General features: G+C 40.3%; 1 protein-coding gene across 2 annotated transcripts; it reads right to left on the minus strand.

Moving 5' to 3' along the window:
- Positions 1-18,507: 18,507 nt before the first annotated feature.
- LOC131524374 (extracellular calcium-sensing receptor-like) lies at positions 18,508-25,016 on the minus strand. 2 transcript variants are annotated; one of them, XM_058751465.1, is made up of 7 exons: positions 24,127-25,016; positions 21,630-21,777; positions 21,122-21,413; positions 20,192-20,995; positions 19,873-20,100; positions 19,582-19,705; positions 18,508-19,497 (listed from the first exon to the last, which is right to left on the minus strand). In XM_058751465.1, exons 2-7 carry the CDS (start codon positions 21,737-21,739, stop codon positions 18,584-18,586), a joined length of 2,472 nt encoding a protein of 823 aa, XP_058607448.1. In that variant the 5' UTR covers positions 21,740-21,777; positions 24,127-25,016; the 3' UTR covers positions 18,508-18,583. The 2 variants fall into 2 exon arrangements, with proteins under 2 accessions (XP_058607448.1, XP_058607447.1); XM_058751464.1 differs by lacking the exon at positions 24,127-25,016 and having other exon boundaries at positions 21,630-22,774.
- Between the last annotated feature and the right edge of the window lie 350 nt (positions 25,017-25,366).

Consider the following 25,366-nt stretch of genomic DNA (forward strand, 5'->3'; position numbering starts at 1 on the left):
CTTTGTAGTTGTGTATCGTCCCCCAGGTCAACTGGGTAACTTCTTGGAGGAGCTGGATGTATTACTGTCCAACTTTCCTGAGGATGGTACTCCTCTGGTACTGCTCGGTGACTTCAACATCCACCTAGAAAAACCCCAGGCTGCTGACTTCAACACTCTTCTCACTTCATTTGACCTCAAGCGAGTGTCTACTATGGCTACTCATAAATCAGGTAACCAACTGGACCTCATCTACAAACGCTACTGCTCCACTGCCAACACACTAGTTACTCCACTGCACACCTCAAACAACTTCCTCATCACTTCTAACCTCACACTAACTCCGGACACAGCACATACTCCCCCACAGGTCACCTTTCGCCATAACCTACGCTCGCTCTCTCCCTCTTGCCTTTCCTCAATGGTTACATCTGCACTTCCTTCGCCCTCTCAGTTTTCAGCACTGGACACAAACAGTGCTACTGACACTCTTTGCTCCACTCTAACATCTTGCTTAGACAACTTTTGCCCCCTTTCATCCAGACCAGCACGCTCTACCCCCTCTGCCCCCTGGCTGTCTGATGTTCTTTGTGAACATCGCGCTAAACTAAGGGCTGCAGAGAGGAAATGGCACAAATCAAAAAACTCTGCTGACCTTAGTGCGTATAAGTCACTCCTCTCTTCCTTCTCTGCAAACGTCTCCTCGGCTAAATCGACATACTACCACAACAAAATCAACAACTGTTCTGACTCTCACACACTTTTTAACACTTTCTCTTCTCTTCTCTGTCCTCCCTCCTCCTTCATCAACTCTTACAGCTGATGACTTTGATGCTTCTTGTTTTATTTGTGAAGAAAATTGCAGTGACCAATTCCTCACACCACAAACTGATAACTTCATACTGACTAACACACACTCTCTCACCTCCTTCTCTCCTCTCTCGGAGACGGAAGTTTCAAAACTCATCCTTTCCAATCATCCCACTACTTGTCCACTAGATCCTATCCCCACTCACCTCCTTCAGGCCATTTCTTCTTCGGTCATACCTGTGCTTACTTATTATCAACACCTCTCTTCACACTGGTACATTTCCAACAGCATTTAAGCAGGCTCGGGTAACCCCACTGCTTAAAAAACCCTCTCTAAATCCAGCACTTTTAGAACACTACAGACCGGTATCCCTTCTTCCATTCATTGCAAAGACTCTTGAGCGAGTTGTTTTCAACCAACTCTCTTTGTTTCTTGCGCAGAACAATCTTCTGGACAACAACCAATCTGGTTTCAGAAGCGGCCACTCTACCGAGACTGCCTTACTCTCGGTTACAGAGGCCCTGAGACTGGCAAGAGCGGCTTCCAAATCCTCTGTACTCATCTTACTGGACCTGTCTGCTGCTTTTGACACAGTTAACCATCAGATCCTCCTGTCCACTCTCAGAAGGATGGGCATCTCCGGAACCGCGCTCCTGTGGTTCGAATCTTACCTCTCAGATAGGTCCTTCAGGGTGTCTTGGAGGGGTGAGGTTTCAAAGTCACAAATTCTTGCTACTGGGGTTCCTCAAGGCTCAGTGCTTGGGCCACTTCTCTTCTCCATCTACATGTCGCCATTAGGATCGGTCATTCAGAAGCATGGCTTTTCTTATCACTGCTATGCTGATGACACTCAACTCTACTTCTCATTCCAACCAGATGATCCGACGGTAGCTGCCCGCATTGCAGCCTGTTTGAGTGACATCTCTAAATGGATGAAAGACCATCACCTTCAGCTCAACCTTGCCACGACAGAACTGCTCGTGGTCTCAGCCAATCCATCACTTCACCACAACGTCTCTATACAGCTGGGTTCGTCAACCATAACTCCTTCCAGGACGGCCAGGAACCTTGGAGTTGTGATCGATGATCAGTTAAGCTTCACAGACCATATTGCTACAACGGCCCGTTCCTGCAGATTCGCCTTATACAACATTAGGAAGATTATACCCTTCCTGTCCGAGCATGCCGCACAACTCCTCGTCCAAGCTCTTGTTCTCTCCAGACTGGACTATTGTAATGCTCTCTTGGCGGGCCTTCCCACATGTACTATCAAGCCTCTGCAACTGATCCAGAATTCAGCAGCCAGAGTGGTCTTTAATGAACCAAAGAAAGCTCACGTTACCCCTCTCTTCATCACATTACACTGGCTACCAATAGCCGCTCGCATCAAATTCAAGGTACTGATGTTTGCCTACAAGACAACAACTAGCACTGCACCAATATATCTAAACTCACTAACTTATGCACCCTCCAGAAGCTTGTGTTCTGCAAGTGAACGACGCCTTGTGGTGCCATCACAAAGAGGTACCAAATCCCTCTCACGGACCTTTTCCTGGACTGTGCCCAGCTGGTGGAATGACCTCCCAATCACAATTCGAACAGCTGAATCTTTATCCATTTTCAAGAAACATCTAAAGACGCATCTTTTTCGCCAGCACCTGACCAACTAATACTAACACTTACCTATTCTATCTATTTAAAAAAAAAAAAAAAAACCCTAGCTACGTGTACTGTGCTGGGCTAACTGAAACTTGTCATGGCACTTGTATACTGCTGCACTCTCGATGGTCTTATTGCTTCTATTGTTCTCATATTGTACGTCGCTTTGGATAAAAGCGTCTGCTAAATGATTAAATGTAAATGTAAACACAGAAGAAGAGTATCCCGGAAGAGAGAAGAAAGTGGATGCTTGCTATCATTAGTATCTGAGAACAGATTTGTTCTCACATGTTCTCAAAAAAAAAAAAAAGAAGGTAGATATTATGTTTCTATGCAATCTATAAATGTTTCAATACAACTGTGACATTACAACAATCATCTAAGTTTTTAGATTGGGTTAATGTTGAGAGGTGTCTTGTCTTTAGATTCGCTAGTGGGCCCCCCAGAACGTCCTGTAATGACAAGTGGACATGACCAAATACACCTCAACAATGTATAAACACTTTTTTTTTTAAACAACACATTAATCTCCTGACATTTACTGCTGCTTTCCAACTATAATTATGCTTTAGAGCAGGGGTCTCAAACTCAAATTGGCTGGGGGCCATTGCTGTGACTGACATCTCATAGGAAGGCCGTTTTAACATTGAAGCACAAGAAGAAAGCACAAAAGTTCTGGAAATTTACTTTAATTGCTGAGATGTTAGCTCACATTTCTTTTAAATTACATTACTGAGATATTTTTGTCATGCTTAACAAAAATATAAACAACAGTGTCTGTGAATTGTTATATAACATGTTTAACAGTTACCTACTTTATTTTAACTTAAGTAACTTATCAAAACTGTGCTGAATCTTACACTGAACAACTGCGATCTCTGAATACATTTGCAAACTATTCTATTTCTTACCAGACACTTGCTCACACATAGACAGAGCGCTTCTGCTCACACAACTGAGCCACGTTTGCCCTGATGGTGTTCACAGTTGAAACCCTGAGTACAGCTTCAAGGTGAGCATCACTAAGACTGGACCTGAACTTGCATTTATTGAAGTTCATAGTTGAGAAAAGTTTCTCACACAGGTATGTGCTTCCAAAAACTCACATTAACCGACTGAACACTTTGGAAAGCTCTGGGAAGCATGGAGGTAATTCTCTCAGAAACTGTGCAGTCTTGTCTGCATTTTCTTGTGCCTCTCTGAATTTAGTTTTTAGCTCACTGTTGCACTGCAAGTCAATAAGTTCCATTTGCAACACTCTCCACATCAGCTGAGAAGGGGTCTGCAAACAGCTGGAAAGTGTCACGGTGTGCCTTGAAGTCAGCAAAATGCTGATCAAATTCCTGAAGTAGGTTTTCAACAGCAGAGGCATATTCATCACCATTGAATGCTATGCCCTCCTCCGCAAGAGATCTGCATGTTGTGAAATGACTGAGATTTTTTGCAGAAAGCTGAGTTTTCCACAATCTCAATTTTGTGGAGAAGGCTTTCACACTTTCATACGCTGCTGTGATGAGCTGACCAGGGCCCTGGAACTTCAGGTTAAGGATGTTCAGCTCTTGTGTAATGTCCACTAGGAATGCAAGGTCCATGACCCATTTAGGATCATCAAATTCAGGAACATCCATTCTGCCATCTTCCATAAATCTCTTCACCTCTGTTCTTAACTTAAAAAAGCTCTTCAAGACATTTCCCCTGCTGAGCCAGCACACCTCAGTAAAGTAAAATACATCACCATATGTTGCCTCAATTTCTCCTAAAAAGGCTCGAAACTGGCGGTGCTGTAAACTTCTTGACCTGATGTAATTGATGCATCTTAGGACAACAGACATGACGTGTTCATATTTTAAGCATTGCTGCACAGTGCCTGCTGGTGTATAATGCAGTGCAGAACAACTGCTGGATCTGCATTTTCCTCTTCCAACTTTCTTTGTACCAACGCTACCAGTCCATTTTTTTTTTACCTGTCATAGATGGAGCGCCATCGGTGGTAATGCCTACTAGTCTGCTCCATGGCAAACCAACACGTTCAATCGCGTCGCACAGCTGCTGAAATATATCTTTGGCTGTTGTACGGCCGTGCATTTGACACAAACTCAGCAATTCTTCCATCACCTCAAACTGGTCATTAATACCTCTGATGAAAATAGCTAGCTGAGCACTGTCAGTTTTGTTTGTACTTTCGTCAAGCGCAGGGGCGTAAATTTCATCTGACAGTAGGGGGGGACAATAAACGTAAAATTTCTCAAGAGCAATTTTTGAAGGGGACACAAATAATACAGCCAAAATTGTACTTGTAAGGATAGATATGTGTAAACAGCATGCACATAGCATGGAGACCGTGTTTAAATATGAGTTCATGGTTCAACACACGGTCATATCGGGCCGAACGGTTTTGGTCAGGTATGGTTCCAGTTGTTTTTCCACGTGAGCCTGGTACGGCGCGGCACGATTACAAACCGTTCTCGGCCCGGAATTCTCGGCACGGTTAGACAACCGTGCTGAACCGTGCTGGTAGAGTGCGTGTGCATGACGTCGCCACTCAGGATCTGTCACTTGTCTGTTGCCTGGCTGCTAGTTTTTCCGTAGCTTGCTAAGCGCGCTATTTTGAGCAATGTAAACACAAATTAGTAATAAAATCTGAAGAAATTTCTGATCATCCTCCATAACGCGGTGGTTATTTTTACACCTCATATCATATGTAAACACTTGTGTGACCACGGCAACGACTGACGCATTCCACAGAGATCCGTTATCAGCCCCGCAGTGGAAAACGAAACCGTATCCGTGCTGACTGGCCCGGATCGGCACGGAACGGAACGGTTAAGCAAAGAGAAGCGTTCAGCCCGATAGTGGAAAAGCGGCTGTACAGCACGGTTCAGCACGGTTGTCTAACCGTGTCGAGAATTCCGGGCCGAGAACGGTTTGTAATCATGCCGCGCCGTACCAGGCTCACGTGGAAAAACAACTGGAACCGTACCTGACCGTTCTTAGAACCGTTCGGCCCGATAGTGGAAAAGCGGCTTATAATTATTATTTTCGTCTGAAACCTAGTATGTCTCTTTTGCATTAATTCAACCGCATTAAACCCACTGATCTGCCACTTAACATCATATTGAAGGAAACCCAACACGTAGGTCTACAATATTAGCCTAATATCAGTTCACACACAGGCTTATCGCCGTGTTAGTTGTAGTGGGTGACAAGCTACAGTATTAAGCTTGTTAACCTTATAATCGGTCATAGAAAATACATCCGATGTCATAATTTTTTTGTCATGACTAATTTATTAATAATCCAGCATCATCTGTATTAAAGAGAAAGAATCATTTCACCCGATGTTTAAAGAGAATAAAACAGCCTTGACAGCCTACTTACACATAACTAACTTGCTCTCTCTCACCGGATGCGTGTGTGTATCGGTAAAGAAGGAAAGCAGGCAGTGGACCAAACCACTGTGAGGAAAGGGAGGGGGGGAATCAAAACATTTCGGAACTTAAAACTTTTTTTGCGTTTATTTTGTTTTACTAATCACACAATTATTTTAAGTATATGTCCATTATATTATTTTCAATACACAGAGTCGCTTGTAATGATATTTTTAGGGGGGACAAGCCTCAGATAGGAGGGGTCCTGTCCCCCCCGTCCCTCCCGGGATTTACGCCTATGGTCAAGCGCCACAGAGTATGCAGTGAAAACTCTAGCTTTCCCGTAGCTGATCATAAATGTCACTCGATAACTCGGTAATCCGCTCTGCCACTGTATTGGCCGATAGAGAGAGATTGTTGAACATGTTCTTCTTTTCTGGACATAGAATATCAGCGACCTTCAACATGCAGTCCTTCATAAACTGCCCTTCAGTGAATGGCTTTCCTGCTTTAGCGATCATTTCACTCACAACATAATTCGCTTCAACGGCAGCATCAGTATCCTTTTTGTCTCTGTGGAAAAGGCTTTGCTGGGACGTTAGCTCTCTCTGCAACTGTGTGGCTCGTTTTTTTCTCTCGTCTTCCTGGTACTTCTCATATTGGTCTCTGTGTTTAGTCAAATAATGACGCTTGAGATTGTATTCCTTCAGAACGGCAATTTTTTCTTTGCATATCAGACAGGTGGCATTTCCATTAAACTCGACAAATCCATCTTTCTTGAAACAGTCTGTGTTCATCATCCACCTACCTTTTCGGTTTGGAATTAGACATATTTTCTTTCACAGCCAAACAAAAAATAAACTGCTAAAGCCCAGAAACCAGCTAACGTCTTATCAAGTCTGCCGGCAAGCGCGGGTTATTTTACGCTATCACTATTTTATTATTTATTTTATTAGTTTTTATTTCTAGTACATATTGAATGGGTAGTTTAAATTGCTATAAAACAACTACAAATAATAATAATAATCATCATTTTAAAAATAATAATATTTTTGGGGGCCGGATTGCGTTATATTTTTGATATCAGTTGCGGGCCGGAGGGAGGGGGAGGTGGGGATTCAGAGGACCGATGCTCAGCTGAAATTGTGCACAGCAAGTTTCTTATGGAAGCAGAATAATGACAATAGTTTTTGAAACATAAAGCATGCTGAATTCCACAAATCGAAAAAAAAAAAGATGCATTACAATTAACAGTGCTTGCATTTTTAGGTCCTGAAATTTAACATAGTTGTTTATTTAAGCTGTGAATATTTCAATTCAAAATATTTCACACACATTTTCATAATTAAAAATTAAATAATTCATATTCACCTTCCAGAATTCACTTCCAAAATATTCAATCTGTTTAAAAATACTATGTATAATATTTGACAGGCAAATTTCAGTCATTTTATTTCACTTTCCAAATTCGCTGCCACAAATTTAGTGGTTAAAATTCGGCAGAAAATTCAGTGTTGCACATCCGAGAACCGCAGGAATAGCAGTAGAGCGCCGATGCATGATCTCCAGCTGCTGTCAGCCGCTCACCAGCAGGTGGCGCATGCGGCTGTTGATGAAAGCCATATGTGGATCAAGTCATTCATTTACAAAAACTGATTTGCAGAAATGGAGCTAGCGCTAGAAGTTTTGATTATCGGGGCCAGTATAAACATGTGGAAACGCTGATTTTGTTTATGTTTAATTCAACATTTTCGCTGTTTCCCGTAGCCTACATATAAGCAGCTTTCTCTACCACAAAGGAGATTATAATGCTCTTTTACCCAACGCTGAAGTACAGAACTAACATTACATCTGAGGAAGACATATATTGCTTTTGGTTGCTTATTTCTGTAACTTTGTATCATGGCTTGTGTGACACTGTGCTGTAATACTGGGGTTCCCCTCATACGTCACACTCCAGGATTCCCCAACGATGCATAACGCGCCTCAGTGAACTAATACAGTGATATAAGACCTCAAATCTCAGAATACACTTTATTGATGATTATGCAAACTAAATGGACAGTTAACCCTTTAACGCGTACGATCACACTGGTGTGATCAGTCTTGGCTGGTCCCTGAAGCGTACGATCACACCTGTGTGATTAGAACGTTCAGTGCGTCACGTCATCAACTGCTGAATTCAAATCTGCTTTCTGGCGCGGAGCCAGATCAGACGTTCGAGCGCTTGTCATATTATCACTTATTCAGTGTTTTCAACCATATAATGCTTATTTTAGATTTCAGACATTTAAATAAACATAAGTACTAGCAAAACCATACATTTATAGTTTGTAAAATATGCACTGATGTCTATGGAAGCAGCAATAATGATCCTTACAAATATAATCTGACGACATGTTTTATTGATATCATATAAAGATTGTGTAGATAACTTTAAAGTTTACTCTGCTCTTCTTCCAGTTTACTGGAGACTTACTTTAACGTGTTTCGGGAGGAGAGGATGAATTTACGTGTTGTAAATCCCACAGCTGGGATTCAGCGCGAACAAACATGGCAGCGCCCATCACCCGGTATAGATCAACTAACACGGTCATTATAAAAGTGTTTAAACAACCAAATACATTTACTTGCACATATTTCAGAATCGGAATATCAGATATTTCATAATATAGCGAGTATGTTTGTGAATATTAATATTAAAAAAAGGAAAAACTAAATAAAAGCAATCCATGTGTCATACAGCGCTATTAGGGCTGCGGTGTGTCATATGACAAGCATGACGCGTCGCCATTGAAACAATAAAGCTATAAGTTCTAAAATAACTGTCGCCTAAAAAAACTCAGCCAGGGGCCCAGCTAGAATATTTTAAACTCAAGTGCGAAAGGGTTAAGCAGATGTAGAATATGAACGAACGCGCAAGGTTTCACGCTGTTTCCCTCAGAAATCGGTTAAAGAAAACACATTACGTGGCTCAGTAGTGCACTAACACAATGACAGCTATTAGGCTTGTTTGAGATGCGCCTCGCCTTAAATGTAGGCGAGAGTAGGCGGCTGCAGTGAGGGGAGGAGTGAAATAAGCGCAGTCAAGACGGACAGTTCTGACCTCTCAAAGTGGAACAGATAGACTATACGAGATCAAAGGCGGATATCGCGTTATTCTCACTCATGTGCTGTTCTGCAAATAAATGTGATATAATTTCAGTTCTGTTGCTTTTATATGAATATAAATATGATGAACAGGACACTCAAAGTGCTTCCTATTTAATCCCATATGAAAGGCGTATTTATCATCCATTCTACTTTAATACAAACATGTATTTTAGATTTTTATAGAAATATGACAACAATCACATATCTCACACAGAGATCACACTGTCATGGTGTTTGGGAATATTCAAGCATAATTTAAATACACAATCACATGAAATCAGAACGCTTTTCTAACCAGCATGCATCTCGCGGTGATCACCGGTGATCGGTTCTGCGCAGATTTTGCTCATCTCAAACAAGCCTATTAAAAGACCAAACTCAGATCTTACTGATGATGCAAACAGATGCAGATATGAACACAAGTTACGGAACGCGCAAAACTGCACGTTAAACATTTCCCATAAACAAAACACTTAACACAGTTTGCCTCAGTGATAATAAATGATTAAATTCAGCATCTAATTAATAAAATATATTACTGTATATTATGTACATTTAAGATGAGCCCACAACCAACAAGTTTCACCAAACCATTTTTTTCTCCCATAGAAAACCAAGCGCGATATTATAGGTTTTAGGTTTGATATTCACTGCATATTCGCCTAGGCTTTAGGGACCGTCTGCAAATTTACCTCACAGTACAAAACGAAGTAATAATTTACTAAATTATTTAAATGTAATTATTAAATTAAAATAATTTATTAAAATTAATGTTTACAGTAAATTAATAATTTACTCAAACTGACTAAATATATATTGCCAATAACTCACCTTAGACAATAATTTCCCTAAGTATATACACTACACAAATATCTTTTAAGAATTTTTAATTCACCAAAATGGGATTTTTCGTGTTCCAAATGTTGTATGTTACTAGTGACCAGACTGACTTACTACAGTTGAAATTTTGCCAATATCTTCCTCATTGTACATACAGTATATAATTATTCTTAAGAAATTAATTCACAAAGTTTTTTTTTTTTGGGGGGGGGGGGGATTTTTCATGTTCCAAAAGTTTGTAGTACATTCCTAGTGACTAGACTCACTTATAGGTGAAATTTTGCTAATAACTCCCTTAATGCATAGCCGCAGGAACATAATAGTTTGTTCAACTTCATGCGGCGCCATGAAAAACGATCGGCAGCTGACTTGAAGAAGTGCCTGCCGGTTAGAAAATTTGTCCAACCTGAACCGGCGCCGACGCTACGTCACTGTCACGTGTGGCATCAAAGTACCACGAGAGCGTTTTGAGAGCAGCCGGCTGACTCAGCCAGCGCAGTTTCTCCAGAGCGACTGCGGGAGCGCTGATGACCACACAGCTGTTTCACGATTGGCCAAATTCACCACATGACAACAATGACTTGTGTTTCTAACATCTTCAATTCCAATACAGCTCACAAATACTATTTTACTAGGAAAATATCACAATCGTGTGAAAAAATGGAAGCTAAGTCAAACTTTGAACATTTTATAAAAAGAGATTAAACAAATGGTACTACTTCATTAGATAAAATTAAGAACAAAAAAGCAAGAAAGACCTGTATGAAGCTTTTTGTTACTTTAAATTGTTGTAATTTTACCCCTGGCATGAATTCACTTTACATATTCTTATGAATGTTTATTTGTTTTTGTACTTGTTGTGAGTTGTAGCTATATGCTTGTGCAAACCTTTGTATAATTTTTGCACAATAATAAAAAAAAAATACTGCCCACAAATCTGTTTTTAGAACAGCTTTTTTTTTTACTGTATAGTCACAATGTTATATTGAGTCACATTTAATAAAAAATTAAAAACACTGATAAACGCTTATTTAATATAGTATATGTTTATGTTGAACTTTATTCTTGAACAGATGGCCCTACATATTAAGCAGTATATAAAAAGTGTTTCTGTTGCTCATGAAAACATTTCTGAAACATCCGTGCATTTGACAAATATTGCATGTTATTCACTTCATCTGTGATAAAGAGTATCCAAACACCGCGAGAGCATCACTACCGGGAGCAGAAAGTGTCCGACTTCACGTCTCCGCTTTCAATTCCGCCCCCGACTGCAAGCGGCTACTCTCGCCGATAGGTCTGTGCGGCGTCGCATGAAGTCGAACACACCTATTTTATCTGGGGGGTGCTGGGGGGTGGGGTTTGATGTTGCAGGGCGGGGCCACGGTGGGGGATTTTAGACAAAATCCTAATATTAAACAACCCAAACTCTTATAGATTAACACACAAATGAATGAAGAGTTAGGCTATATGCAAACCAACTTTTGTGATTTTAGCTATATCATTTATTTAATCATTTCTTAAATATTTCTACTATTTAAGGGGATTTTACTAAATATTAACATCGTTGATATGCCAAAGTTGGTCAGTGCACTTGCAGATGTACATGCGATGCAAATAAGAGATTAATTAGTCATACACTGCAGACAGTAAAAAAATAATTTTGCATAGAAACCACTGGAAACTGACCCGCCCTCTACAGTGTGCAAAATATATCTAAACTCTTAGGATCTGTATTACCTTTTAGTTTACTTCTTGTAAGAATGAGCCCATTGTACCAGACGCCCTGAGACAATTAAAATGATACCAAACAAGACTGTAAATATCACTTGCATTCATGTAGAACATTACAATCTACTATTGACCATTTTGAGCTGAGTGAAGGGAAGGATGGGTGAGGGGAAGGAAGGGGATGAAAAGGAACTGATGCATATGTGAGAGAGGCGTTTTCTGGCATTTTCTCTCAGTGGGATGTGGAGACAGATGTCTGTATGTTAATACACCGTGTTGGTGTTGTCCATCTCAGAAGTTCAAAGTGTCTGAGGTTCTATAATTCTTACACATGTGATCAGGTGAAATACAAATTCAGTTTTATTAAAATATTTTATGACATTTGCGTGGTTAAGATTAGGCTACAGTACAGTGGTTTGAGCGTGTTTGACCAGAAACTAGAGCGCAATTAAAGAGCTGTGCTTATGTGATTGTCGGTGGCCGTCTTGAGAAGCGCAAAAGCTTCGGAACACAGCTCATAAAAAAGAAAAAGACGTAAATAGTTTTTACAAGTTGGAATCTAAAATTAATTGCGTGAACATTTCACATGAAATTCTGTCAGTGAGAGGTAGATGTAGGGACGCGCGGCGTAAGGCGTGCAAGAAAAATACAGCCGCATATTTCTGGTCAGTTTAATATAATCACAAAACTATCACAAAAATCAAGTATATTGGAGATGATCGAAGGGCACAAGGAAAATCTCAGGCCCGGCCCTGCGGCGGTGGGTGCTGCAGCACCCTCAGCACCCCTAGTTCCCGCGGCCATGCCTTAATGTACATAAAGTACATCAATATTTTATACTACAACCTCTGGAAAATGAACAATTCCTTTTGAGGTCTTACAGATTTTTTGTTTTTGTTTTAAAAATGAAAAAAGTGAATTGTACATACAGTAAGGGAGATATTGGCAAAATTTCACAACGTACTACAACCTGTGGAACATGAAAAACCCTTTTGGTGAATTACTGTAGTATACCAACAATTACCAACATCAATAATAACGATCACACAGTTGTTTTGTATCTAGCAATGTACCACAACCATTGGAACATGAAAAAAAAACCTTTCCAGGGATCTTTTATATGTAAATAATTGTGTACTGTACATACATTTAAATACATTGGACGTTTTAACCCAGTTGGTGTAATTGTCTGATGGCCCCTTGGGTGCGATAGCGCGACAATGCTTTCTCAGGTTTACATTTGCTGCACAAATACACCTAGGCGGTTTTGAACTCCTTTCTTATGTTGATATAAAGTGGTTGCTTACTGTTAAAACTAATCGTGGTATTGATATCTTTGTAGGACTGTCGACTATAGATCAGTGGTAAGGGAAAGCAAAGAAAATGCAGCGCGTTTCTTTCTTCTGACCTCATTTGCATGCCTGTATATAGTTTGCATAATCATCAATAAAGTGTATTCTGAGATCTAAGGTCTTATATCACTGTATTAGTTCACTGAGGTGCGTTATGCATCGTTGGGGAATCCTGGAGTGTGACGTATGAGGGGAACCCCAGTATTACAGCACAGCGTCACACAAGCCATGATACAGAGTTACAGAAACTAAGCAACCGAAAGCAATATATGTCTTCCTCAGATGTAATGTTAGTTCTGTACTTCAGCGTTGGGTAAAAGAGCATTATAATCTCCTTTCTGGTAGAGAAAGCTGCTTATATGTAGGCTTCGGGAAACAGCGAAAATGTTGAATTAAACATACACACAATCAGCGTTTCCACATGTTTATACTGGCCCCGATAATCAAAACTTCTAGCGCTAGCTCCATTTCTGCAAATCAGTTTTTGTAAATGAGTGACTTGATCCACATATGGCCTTCATCAACAGCCGCATGCGCCACCTGCTGGTGAGCGGCTGACAGCAGCTGGAGATCATGCATCGGCGCTCTACTGCTATTCCTGCGATTCCCGGATGTGCAATGCTGAATTTTCTGTCGAATTTTAACCACTAAATTTGTGGCAGCGAATTTGGAAAGTGAAATAAAATGACTGAAATTTGCCTGTCGAATATTATACATCGTACTTTTAAACAGATTGAATATTTTGGAAGTGAATTCTGGAAGGTGAATATGAATTATTGAATTTTTAATTATGAAAATGTGTGTGAAATATTTTGAATTGAAATATTCACAGCTTAAATAAACAACTATGTTAAATTTCAGGACCTAAAAATGCAAGCCCTGGAAATACAAGGCATTCAAATGCAAGCACTGTTAATTGCAATGCATCTTTTTTTTTCGATTTGTGGAATTCAGCATGCTTTATGTTTCAAAAACTATTGTCATTATTCTGCTTCCATAGTTTCTGCATCAGTGTTTGCACCAACAGTACTCAATCTCACAGGTTGGAGTGATGGCTCATCCAGGGTGTCGTATGTATAGATGGTCCTTCAATGTCTGCTGTTAGCTGAATCTTTTTCTCCCTTGCTCTAATGCTTATTCACTATCTTCTTTTTCCCTTTCTTTCACAGGTTCCTCATCTGGCTCCCTCTTGAGATCTCGACACTTCCTCATCAGACTCCTCTGAATGCCGCTCCAAAGCAGGTTAGTTTGTAAGTTTGTCAATATATCTGTTGGTGTAATGACCTTCTCCTTTAAATTCGCTTTGCTTGGTGTCACCACTAGAGGGAGTAACAAACGTATAGGATATAAGTGAAACGAAGTAGAGTAAGAGTAATCCACGTTTGTTCACGAGCTAACAGGTATATTCTAGGAGAATGCTATAATTCATTATTACATCCAACAACTAAACACTTCAATCGCTTAATCTGAGACATATTGTCTTCCCCTGCACCGGAGGCAGACAGCTCTCAGCTAAATGAGGTCGGGTCTAAGGTAAGATGGTTTTGTCAGTCAACTATCGTGGGAGCGGTCTGTACAGAATTACGTCATTCTGACAGGAACCTCAGAACAGCCTGATTTGAGAGAGGGGATTTTAAAATAGGGATTAAAAAAAAAAAAAAAAAAAACTGGGTGGATTTTTATCATTATAGGATACACACACTTCCAACACACATTTTTGTTCAAACAACTTGTAAAGTGAATTTTGCATCCGGTGACCCCTTTAAGGGGTCATGACATGGATTTATTATTTTATTTAAATTTTTTTATCATTTTAATATGTTCCTTGAGTGTTTTGACAACATAATCAAAATATAACGGTCATTTCCAGACAAAGCGATATGAAATCTTTTACTTGCGGTTGATGCAGTCAGGTACTGTTTCATCTTTCAAAAATTTTTCTTTGTGAACTCTCCATGACACTGTGCCTTGTTTACAAAACAAAATCCTCAGATTAATCCTCTGACATGATCCGGGATGCCATTAAAAATAAACTATCCACTTGTTCCTTACGTTGGGATCCTATCAGAGCTGTTTAAACCAAATGCATCAAAGTGAATGTTTTTCACTCTGTGTCACGACGACAGACTTGAGCGAGTGAACTATATCCGAAAGTGAAAATGCATCCGTATACTGTGTATCCAGTGTAGACAAGATAGCAGCAGTGATTGTAATTTCTACTTGTTTTTGACACGATGCGACACTTGCATTCAGAATGACCATGTCAGCTGTTAACAGTGGGCGAGGCCTATGTTGATGTCTCGCTCTGGGGGTCGTGTTTTTTGCCTGTTTGCACTCTGATTAACCTGCCCCAAGCTAAGCTGCACATGGATCGTAACCGATTGACGGTTTGTTGCAATTATCATTCTTCTTCTTCTTCTTCTTCTTGATAGTGTCTAGCAAAATACAAATGACAACATATTCAAAAAAAGGTCAATAAGTTTTAATCCAATATGCTTTCATTAACTAGAATTTTCAGGAAAAAAAGAAAAAAAAAGCTCTCCTAGTCAAAATAACTGGAACAAAATGAAGGTTAAATAAATAAATAAAAACAAATATGTGATTTATGTGATATTTGTGAACACACCTGTGTATTTATAAATCACATATTGCACCTGTGAATCTTGTTTTGTGAATTCATTTGTGAGTCATGTTTTATGGATATGTATTTGTATCTCTGAGACAGTTATGTCTTTATATAAATTCCCAAAAGTCTTTAATCTGTTGTTTACATATCAGCTGGGCACCTTTGGTCCATCATGCAGACCTGCCACAACTGTGATACAACTTTTTTTCTTTTTTTTTATGTGCTTTATAAATAAACCTGAACTTGAACTTTATTCCTATGTGGTTAATACAGTAAGCATTCCCCATTCACAGTTTGTTTCATTTCTATGTTGAAAGCTTGTACTCAGATGATCAGTTCAAGGTCACCAGTTTTGCGGTATAGTTCAACCTCAATAGTTCAACCTCACTCAAGAAAGGCATGTGATTTATTTTAATGATAGTGATAAGTAGGGCTTGACATTAACTTTTTTGCTCACCGGCCACTGTGGCTAGTGGTTTTCCATTTTTTTTTTTTTTCACTGGCTACAATTTTGTTGTTGGGAAATTACGTTTTATATGACTTAATACTGCATAAAAAATTTTATTCAAATTGATTTCCAGGTAATTTTTGACCTATTTAAAGGGCATTTTTCCATAACCGTATAAATGCAAGCATCATCTTTCATATCAAATTCTTACATTTTATTAATAATTTAACTTAATATAATAAGACAATATAGGGCTGTTATCAATTATATGAAATTAGTATCTACAAAATCGATCTTTCCACTGCAGAAGAAACAGAAGTGACTGGAGCGGCATTCAGATGCATTTACACAGACAGTTCAATGTAGCTGAAATATAGCACAAATGCATTCACGCATTAATCTGATGTAAAACTATAACAGCTGTAGGAAACTTTTTTCCTCGTCGAAGCAGAAACCAGGAGACGTTGGGATATCTTTCATACAGAAGTTACTCTTTATTGAGAACTCGCTGAGCGTCGCTGTAGTCATCCAAGTCTAACTAAAGCAGTGATAAATTGTAGTTTATATACATTTAGGGGGCAGTGCTTAGGAATGGAAACAAAGCACCTGGGTGATGACCTTAAACAAAGCATGCAAATGAAGTATTCAGGTATAGCAACCTGCCCCATTTAACCACTCCTAATCCAATCAGCATAACTGCCCAAAGATTGAGGCAGGGGCACCAAGAGCCATTACAAACAAAAGTTGAGAGTCTCTGTCATCTGTCTCATTTGACTTACAATACGAGAACAGGAACTGGCAGGAACCTCTTGCTACAAACTTTGTTTAACAGAATTGTTCATCTGATGTCATCATCTTCACCATAAATGCTAAATACAATGTATATAACTTCTTCAGTTTGTTTACTATTACATTGGAACCTAGATTTAACATTTTATAAATTTGTAATCCAACACAGCATAATGTTGTGAGGGTGGTTTTTAAAATATGTATTTTCTTTTTTAATATACAAATATGAAATGTTGGAAAAAATGCAAAGATAAGCTACTAAGAAAGTAAACCGCCAGTAGGTGGCAGCAAGTGACTATCTTAATTAATGAGTCTTTGAAGCATGCCTTCAAACGATTCATTCAGACGGCTGATTCATTCAAGAATGAAGCAAGTGTCTGTCTTTATTAATGAATCACTGAATCATTGACTCAAGTGATTCAAAATTAAAAAACACGAATCATTCAGTAACAAAAAACTGCTGTGTGTTGCACAGATATGCGCGACTGTAGTTCTACTGCTGTGATCTTTGTTTGGAACTATTTTCATTAACCAAATGGAGCAAAAACATTCAACGTTCACTATATATCAAATTCAAATATTGAACTAAAATGTATATTAGCTACACGTTTTAACTCTTTAAAATGTCAAATTTGCAATTGTGGTTTTCAGGGAAATCTTCACTCTCTTGGTCGTGTCATGTTGCTTAACTAGGCTGTATGTTATAAATATAAGTAACATTTTTATGTTTCTTCTGTATGCAGTTGCGTTCGTTTTGATTTCTCTACGAGATTCTCTCACATAGATAGGCTGCGTGAGCTTCGACTGGCGTGACGTTGTTACTGATTATCCATTATCAATCGCCGTTTACACCGACATTTCGGTGCTTCCCTAATTAGATGTTTTAATCGGATTAGTTGTCCGGACGGGCAAGTGAAATTCTCTTCTTTTACTTGCACCTTCAAAAAATCTACTTGTCCCAGACAAACATTAATGTCGAGCTTTGTTACTGTAGCTATATAAAATTCAACCCACCAAAGTGGTTAGTAGGAGTGACCGTGTTAGCCGCCACAGCTGAAATCCACCCGCATTTGGTGGGTGTTAATGGCAAGCCCTGATGATAAGGTTATGTCATTATTAATGAGCTATTAATAAGCTTTTTGTACAGTGTACTTTTCTGTGTTTTTGGCCATGGTTTTAATTTAAATGTTTTTTTGTTTTTTTTTCCAGAAATTTGTTGGTTACACTGTATTTAAGGTGTCCTTTTTACAGTGAAATTATACATTTAAGTATTGAGTAATTTTAATTAACTACATGTACTTCATAATATTCATAAGGTCAGGATTAGGGTTTGATTTTGGAATACTTGCATGTAATTATGCATGATTTATTGTTATTATAATAGTAAGTACATGTAAGGTGTGTAACAAGGACACCTTAAGATACAGTGTTACCCACATTTATTATGGCATATTGACAACTATGCAATGGTTGCTTTAAATCTGTTTTGGTGGAATATTTTCTGTATTTTAATTAAGACAATTCACATTTCTTGAAAGCCGTTTTTCATTTGAAAACATTTTTTCTTATTTATGAATATTGAATATTGAAATATTGAAAAATTAAGCATTAGTAGGTTTTAATATGGTGATAATTTTTATTGTAATATACATTTTATTATTTACATTAATATTGCATTATATAAGAAAACATACAAGACATAATGAACGTATAAAGCATATAATGATGCATATCTGAATATTAAAGCTGCTACAAGTTGGACAATGAACTAGTGTCAAATACAGAAATACAATTTTAAGAAAATTTCCCAGTTCCCAATTTCCCAAATTATTTATTTTCAGCGGTTCTTCCCATGATGGCTTTTTTAGTGTTTCTCTCTGGGTGTAATAGGATGATGTAGCACTTTGGGGCAAATATGGACACCAGTAATCCAAAACTAGAAGCTAAAATGGCAAATATCTCAACAGCAACTGCATATTTCCCTGGTGAGCTCACATATGCTGGAACAAATGCAATCCACACAGCACAGAAGATAATCATACTGAAGGTAATAAATTTGGCTTCATTAAAATTATCTGGAAGATTTCTTGCAAGAAAAGCTAACAAGAAGCTTACTGCTGCCAGGAGGCCAATGTACCCAAGCAGAATGGCAAAACCAGCCACTGAACCAATGGCACATTCAAATACTATTTTAGACCTGATATACTGAATGTTTTTATGGGGTGTTGGAGAGGCAGTTGATAGCCAGACTGCACATATCACAACCTGGACAGCAGTGAGAACTAGGACAGTGCCTCTTTGTTGAGCTGCTCCAAACAATTTCATCGTACTTTTACCCTCTGGTCGAGATGACTTGAACACGGCTATTACCACCATAGTCTTGACCAGGATGCTGGAGACACAAAGTACAAAACTAATACCAAACATGGCATGTCTTAATTGACACGTCCACATATGTGGCCGGCCAATGAACAGCAGCACACACAGGAAACACAGTTTGAGTGAAACCAGCAGCAGGAAGCTGAGCTCTGAATTGTTGGAGCGTACCACAGGAGTGTTACGTTGATGAGCAAAGATGACCATCACAAGGGCGCAGAAGCAGGTGCCAAGCAGGGAAGCAGTGGTCAGAGAGATGCCCAGAGGATCTTCATAGGACAGAAACTCTACTTCTTTAGGTACACAGTGATTTTTTTCTGGACTGGACCATAACTCTTTTGGACACACTGTGCATTCAGTAGAGTCTGTAAAAGATGAATAAAGAAAACAATATTTGTGTAACATTTGCAGAATCATGCACAAAACATAATTTTAATACTGCTTCTCACCTGATGCATTAGAAATCTCTCCATCTGCACACGGCAAGCAATCAAAACAGCAGACAGGAAGGCCCTTCCTCGTGGCTCGTCTGGTTCCTGGGGGGCAACTCTCACTGCACACAGACCGTGGGGGCTGAAGGATACATCATCTGTTATTAATCATGTTTTTGTATATCACAATGACAAACTTTTCATTAATTTCAGCCTTTTCATTAATTTATTCGTATTTGTCTTATCATAACTTTGTACAGTATTAAGACTATATATCTGCAAAAGGGATAGTTTTAAGTTTTAATTTACTTTTTTTGTCTCAGAGTTCCAGTATAATGCATCCTCATCAAGTATGAGCACTTTCCCTGATGTCGCCCCTTCATCTACCACACCAACTGTGCGGACAACGATCGATCCATCAGCGCTTGGCTGCCAGTTCATTACATCATAGATTGCCAGAGCATCTCCATTCTCATCAAATGATACATGATCCCCAAAGCCTGTGGTGAAGTTCACTTTCTGTAGGTAGTGAATCATCTGCACAGGTTATAAAAACAAATATTAGTCATCCATTTATGTCTTTTTTTTCCATTAAGTGATCTCTAATTTATGAGACTGTGGGTTTTACCTGCCATGGCTGTAGGTTAGTTATGTCAGCACATCTGTTCCCAATGAATGGTCCTCTTCCCTCCTCACACTGCATCAGGTCATGTAGTGCATGTGCCAGGGCATAAACTCCTTTATACACATTATAAGAGGCCCTTAGCTCTGATACATCATTATATTCATTAACTGTGCTGTTCAGATCCTCTTCCGCTGTACACATTTTTTTTCCATCTCTGCTTCCATTCTCAAAACTGCACCCAAACATGTTCTCCCAGAAGATTCTCACCATATTATTTCTTGGATCGCTGTCAGGTTGAAGACGTAGAAGAAAGTCATTAAGTCCCTTGATCTCTCCTCGACGGATGGCAATGCCCAGTGTGCCCCCAACGAGGGGTACGAAACGTGGAAGGTGGAGCACAGGTGAGGTGGTCCATGCCTCACTTGCAATCCACTGCCTGCCTGTCACATTTTGAAGTAACAATTCGTCCATCAGGGGTAACAGATCAGTTGAGAATGCCACCACTACTCTGGCTGTAGAGGCCTTAATCACTGCCACTATGCGCTGAATGTCCCTGTGATTATCATAGGGCATTATTTCAGAAAAAGCTACACAACCTCCAAATCGCTGCATTTCCTGATGGAAAGACTGAGCAGCATAGATTCCATAGTCATCATCACTATAGAGAACCCCAACCCATGTCCATCCAAAATATTTTAAGATGTGAACCATAGCCCGCACCTGGAAGGCATCACTGGGGATTGTTCTGAAGAAAGAGGGGTACTTGTTCCTGTCACTCAAACAGGAGCAGGTGGCATAGTAGCTAATCTAATTAGGAGAGACAGTAAAAAGCAGAAAGGTGAAGGTGGCTAAAAGAGAAATAAATAAATTGTCATCATTATAAAGTCATACAATCATTGTTATGATTATTTGTATATTCATATCATATCTTACCATTGGAATGTGAAATAGACCCAGTACACTAGAAACTGCAATGGAGTGAGTGGATCCAGGATCCCCAACAATAGCAATCACTGGTGGTGGGCCAGTACAATTCAGGTTTGAAAATGTCTTTTCTGTGCCACTAATAAGAGTTGTAGCAGCCCTGAATGCAACTACAAGCTTCAAACAGTTGTCATAAAGATGATAACCAAGAGTGATGTTAGGCAGCAGGTTTGGATTTTTATTGATCTCATCTACAGCGAAAATCATGGTTTGTGCCTGCTGGAAACTTGACATATAGAATCTAGGAGGCAAAAAAAAAAAGAAAGACAGTGACAATGAACATTTATATATTAATTATTAATACATATCAATAATTAAATAAAGCCCATTGCATGTAATCAAATAAAATTTGATTTTAAAATTTTAAATATTTTTTTTGTTATTTCCTTTAATCTAATTTCAGTCTTCCACACACTTCAATCAGAATAACTTTTCATCCTCTGCTTTCCACACTCACTCCTCACACTTGGGCTGTTCCGGCTCCATTCTGAAACTAAGTTCTGGAAAGACTTTGAGATGCTGAACCTCAAACAAGCCTCCAATGATAAAATCTCCATCCTGATACATTCCATTCAGCTTGAAGTGTCCCTGGATTTGACAGGAGTCTGAAATAAAAGTAGCAGAGACAAAAGTACAGGAAAGATACAGACAGATGTTTAGAGTAATCCTCATTTCTCTTCCTTAATCTCTGTATGATCCACTCAATTGATTCCCTAATTTATTATAAGGACTGCACACCGTTTCTTTTCTTTTTTTTCTCTACAGAACAGGTGGTGTCACATGGACCTCCCTGGTAATGAATACGTCATTGTGGGTTCATTTAACATGTGTTCAAATAATATCGATGAATGCTAGCAAAACCCCCCCCCAAAAAACCTGTAACTTTCTGCCAGAGAATTAATGGACATTTCCTTTAATCCTAAAACACAACACAATATAATGTGTGATTCAAAATGTGTAAAACACTGATTAAAAATCAATATGGAAAATTCCTTCATATTAACAGTAAATTGGGGCCTTGTTTTTACAGACCTATTAAAGTGTAAAATCTGAAATTTGTTATTTATATCATTATAATCTGTTTAAAAACGTGTGCTGTTTAAATAAGCATCTGCTTTTGAATATGTGTTTAATAAGCTCGGATCAGCTTAGAATTATTAGGTTAATAGATGCTGGTCTTGAAGATCTGAGCTGGTGTGAGCCAGCCTGTGGTACTGTAGACTGTCTGTACGTTACACAGGATATCTTCTAGGTGGCAGTCATGCACTGGACTAAGTTTTTGTAATGCACCATTTTGTTGTGTTTATCACAGGAGCTTTAATCACTCCCAATTTCTACAAGTCTCTTTCCTCAATGCCAATTAACACAGAGCTGATCCACAGTGTATATTTGTATTCACATACAAATCAGTGCCTTTCGCTAACAGTGCCCAGTAAAACAAATTTTATAATTCTACTTGCCACTTTTATCGAAGGCATACTGTATTGTTATCAAAGGCACTGATTTGTATGAGAGTACAAATATATGCGTTTCCACTATGTGCTTATTTTGCCATTCTTAATTTCACGAGTTCACACATACATATAATAAACTTATGCGTATTATGCGTAACGTTATGCATATTTGGCATGCTGTCCAGGGAGAGGGCTCCGAGCTCTGCCTTTAGCCCGGACCCAGAGCGTTCCCCCCAAAGATGCAATAAGTGCGGGACAGCAGCCAGAGAGGTGCGTTGATATCCCCCCAAAATTTGCAGAGCTTAAGGTTGGTGGGGTGCTGGATGTCGCTTGGAGTAACGGCACTGCTGTGGCCTTAGAGAAGAGAAAATGGCTTCTGCGGAAGCAGGCACTGCTGCAACATCTGAAAAGTAGAGATGAGAGGGAAATACAGATAGGGCTCCTGCTGGAGCAGTCACTGCTGCGGCAGTGGGGAAATACAGATAGAGCTCCTGCGGGAGCAGACACTGCTGCAGCAGTGGGGAAATACAGAAAAGGCTCCTGCGGGAGCAGTCACTGCTGCAGCAGTGGGGAAATGCAAATAAGGCTCCTGTGGGAGCGGGGTGCTGCTGGGATGGTTGAAGTGGAGATGGGCCGCTATGGGTGGATTTGGTGGTGTTAATGGGGATGGCTATGCCGATTCTGAGGTTCGAGTGAACATGGATGGACTGGCGTTAAAGGGGTTGGCTGATGAGGGTTCGGTGAGCTTCTTTGATATGGAAGCAGTCTGAGCAGATGTAGGTCTTGAAGGCCTGTGGCTTCTGACACAATCTGTGTCCTGGTGCTGCTGGCTATGTGGGTTGGTTCCAAGGCGAGAGCGTTTGGACAAATGGGTAGGGTCGGGTGGACGATAGAGAGAAGGAAGGGCGAGCATGCAAGGGGGAGGAAAGATAGGTGGCAGAACTGCTTGCGGAGGCCTGTGCCGTTAGTGGAGGCATGCTCACGCTAGAGATGGATGGTGGGGCTGCAGGCCATGGGTAGGGGAAGGCGTTGGGAGTGGGGTGAGGCAAGGGCTGTGGATGGGTCTGCGCTGCTAGCGGAGGCATGCTCACGTTAACGTCTGCTATGGAAGCTGAAGGTCACTGAAAAGTGTGACGGGAGGAGCCAACGACAGACACAGTGGGTGTGGCGTCAGGCCTCGGAGAGGCTTTTATTACACAAAATTGATAAAATAAAGTGTCCAGGGGAAGAAGTGTCCAAAATAAACAGGGGGTCTGGTGTCCTCGTCGTGCTGCGGGGCTTGTGCAGGAGGGCAGTGTTCCAGGAGGGGAAGGGTCCAGGGAAGGGGCGGAGTCCGGCGGCCGCACGCGCTCCCACTCGGGTCCGGGGCGCGAGGGCGGCGGCTTCATCACAGCGGCGGCTCTTACACGTCGTCCACGGCCTTTGGCAGGACTTGTACGGCCCGACATCCTGGAAGAAAAGACATGCGAGGCCCTGTGTTGCAAGTGGAGGCAGCCTTACGCTTGCTTCAGCTGCTGTAGGTCATGGGAAGGGAGTGGGGGTTTGTGACATCCTGCAGAGCCTGTGTAGTCTGCACCGCTAGCGGAGGCAGCCTCACGCTAACGTCTGCTATGGGAGCTAGAGGCAACTGAAAAGGAAAAGGGGTTAGAAGTAACAGGACGAAAAGACATGTGAGGGCCTGTGTTGCAAACGGAAGCAGCTTTGCGCTGCTTCAGCTGCTGTAGCTGCAGGCCACGGGGTTTGTGACATTCGGGGAAAAAGCTTTAGAGCCTGTGCATCCTGCACTGCTAGCAGAGGCGTTCTCACGCTAGTGTCCACTACTGGAGCTGGAGGCCGCTGAAAAGGAAAGAGGTTAGGGGAAGTAGAAGAAAAGTCTTGGATGTGAGGGCCTGCATTGTAAGCAAAGTCAAGTCACTATTATTTGTATAGCGTTTTAACAATGCAAATTGTGTCAAAGAATCTTTAAATCAGTTTGATATAAAGCTGGGTGGCATTACATCAGCTTTACAATATTTAGACGGGGAAATAGTTTGTCGAAATAGTGTCATTCTCCTCTGGCCAGACAAAATCAGCAGTTTAAATCTAGGCTAAAGCAGAGTCAGATTGTGCAAAGGACTCATCTGGTTCCTGTGGTCTTGTCCCGATGGCCATCTAGGAGACAGGGTCTTCACTGGGGATCAGTCTCTTGGGCTCATCTAGTTGTCCTCGTCTCTGCTGACGTCCAGGGCTGTAGAGGTCATCTCTAGGTGCTGATCCACCATCTGATCTGGATACGGACTTGATCTGGTTGGCTGCAGTGACCTCGGAATAAGAAACAAACTAATATTAGTGTAGATGCCATTCTTCTAACGATGTAACAAGTACATCGGGTGTTTTGGGAAGTGTTCGGGTTCTGGTTGACCTAATTTATGCAGCCTAACAATACTTTAACGGATTTGAATTATAGAAATGTGATAGTGTATTATGTGTAAGCCAGGTTAAAGAGATGGGTCTTTAATCTAGATTTAAACTGACAGAGCGTGTCTGCTTCCCGAACAGTGTTAGGTAGATTGTTCCAGAGTTTGGGAACTGAATAGGAAAACGATCTCCCGCCCGCAGTTGATTTTGATATTCTAGGTATTATCAAATGGCCAGAGTTTTGAGATCGCAGTGGATGTAAAGGACTATAATGCGATAAGAGCTCACTCAAATACTGAGGTGCCAAACCATTCAGTGCCTTATAGGTAATTAGCAAGATTTT

The sequence above is a fragment of the Onychostoma macrolepis genome, chromosome 18 (genome assembly GCF_012432095.1).
Source record: "Onychostoma macrolepis isolate SWU-2019 chromosome 18, ASM1243209v1, whole genome shotgun sequence".
Taxonomy (NCBI): domain Eukaryota; kingdom Metazoa; phylum Chordata; class Actinopteri; order Cypriniformes; family Cyprinidae; genus Onychostoma; species Onychostoma macrolepis.

What these genes read in the sequence shown, in the direction of transcription:
- LOC131524374 (XM_058751464.1), bottom strand. Translation starts at nt 21,844, where the DNA reads ATGAGGATTACTCTAAACATCTGTCTGTATCTTTCCTGTACTTTTGTC. An exon ending in CTAACCTACAGCCATGGCAG is followed by an intron (nt 20,101 to 20,191) that starts GTAAAACCCACA and finishes TAACCTGTGCAG; the next exon opens with ATGATTCACTACCTACAGAA. An exon ending in GGAACTCTGAGACAAAAAAA is followed by an intron (nt 19,706 to 19,872) that starts GTAAATTAAAAC and finishes TGTATCCTTCAG; the next exon opens with CCCCCACGGTCTGTGTGCAG.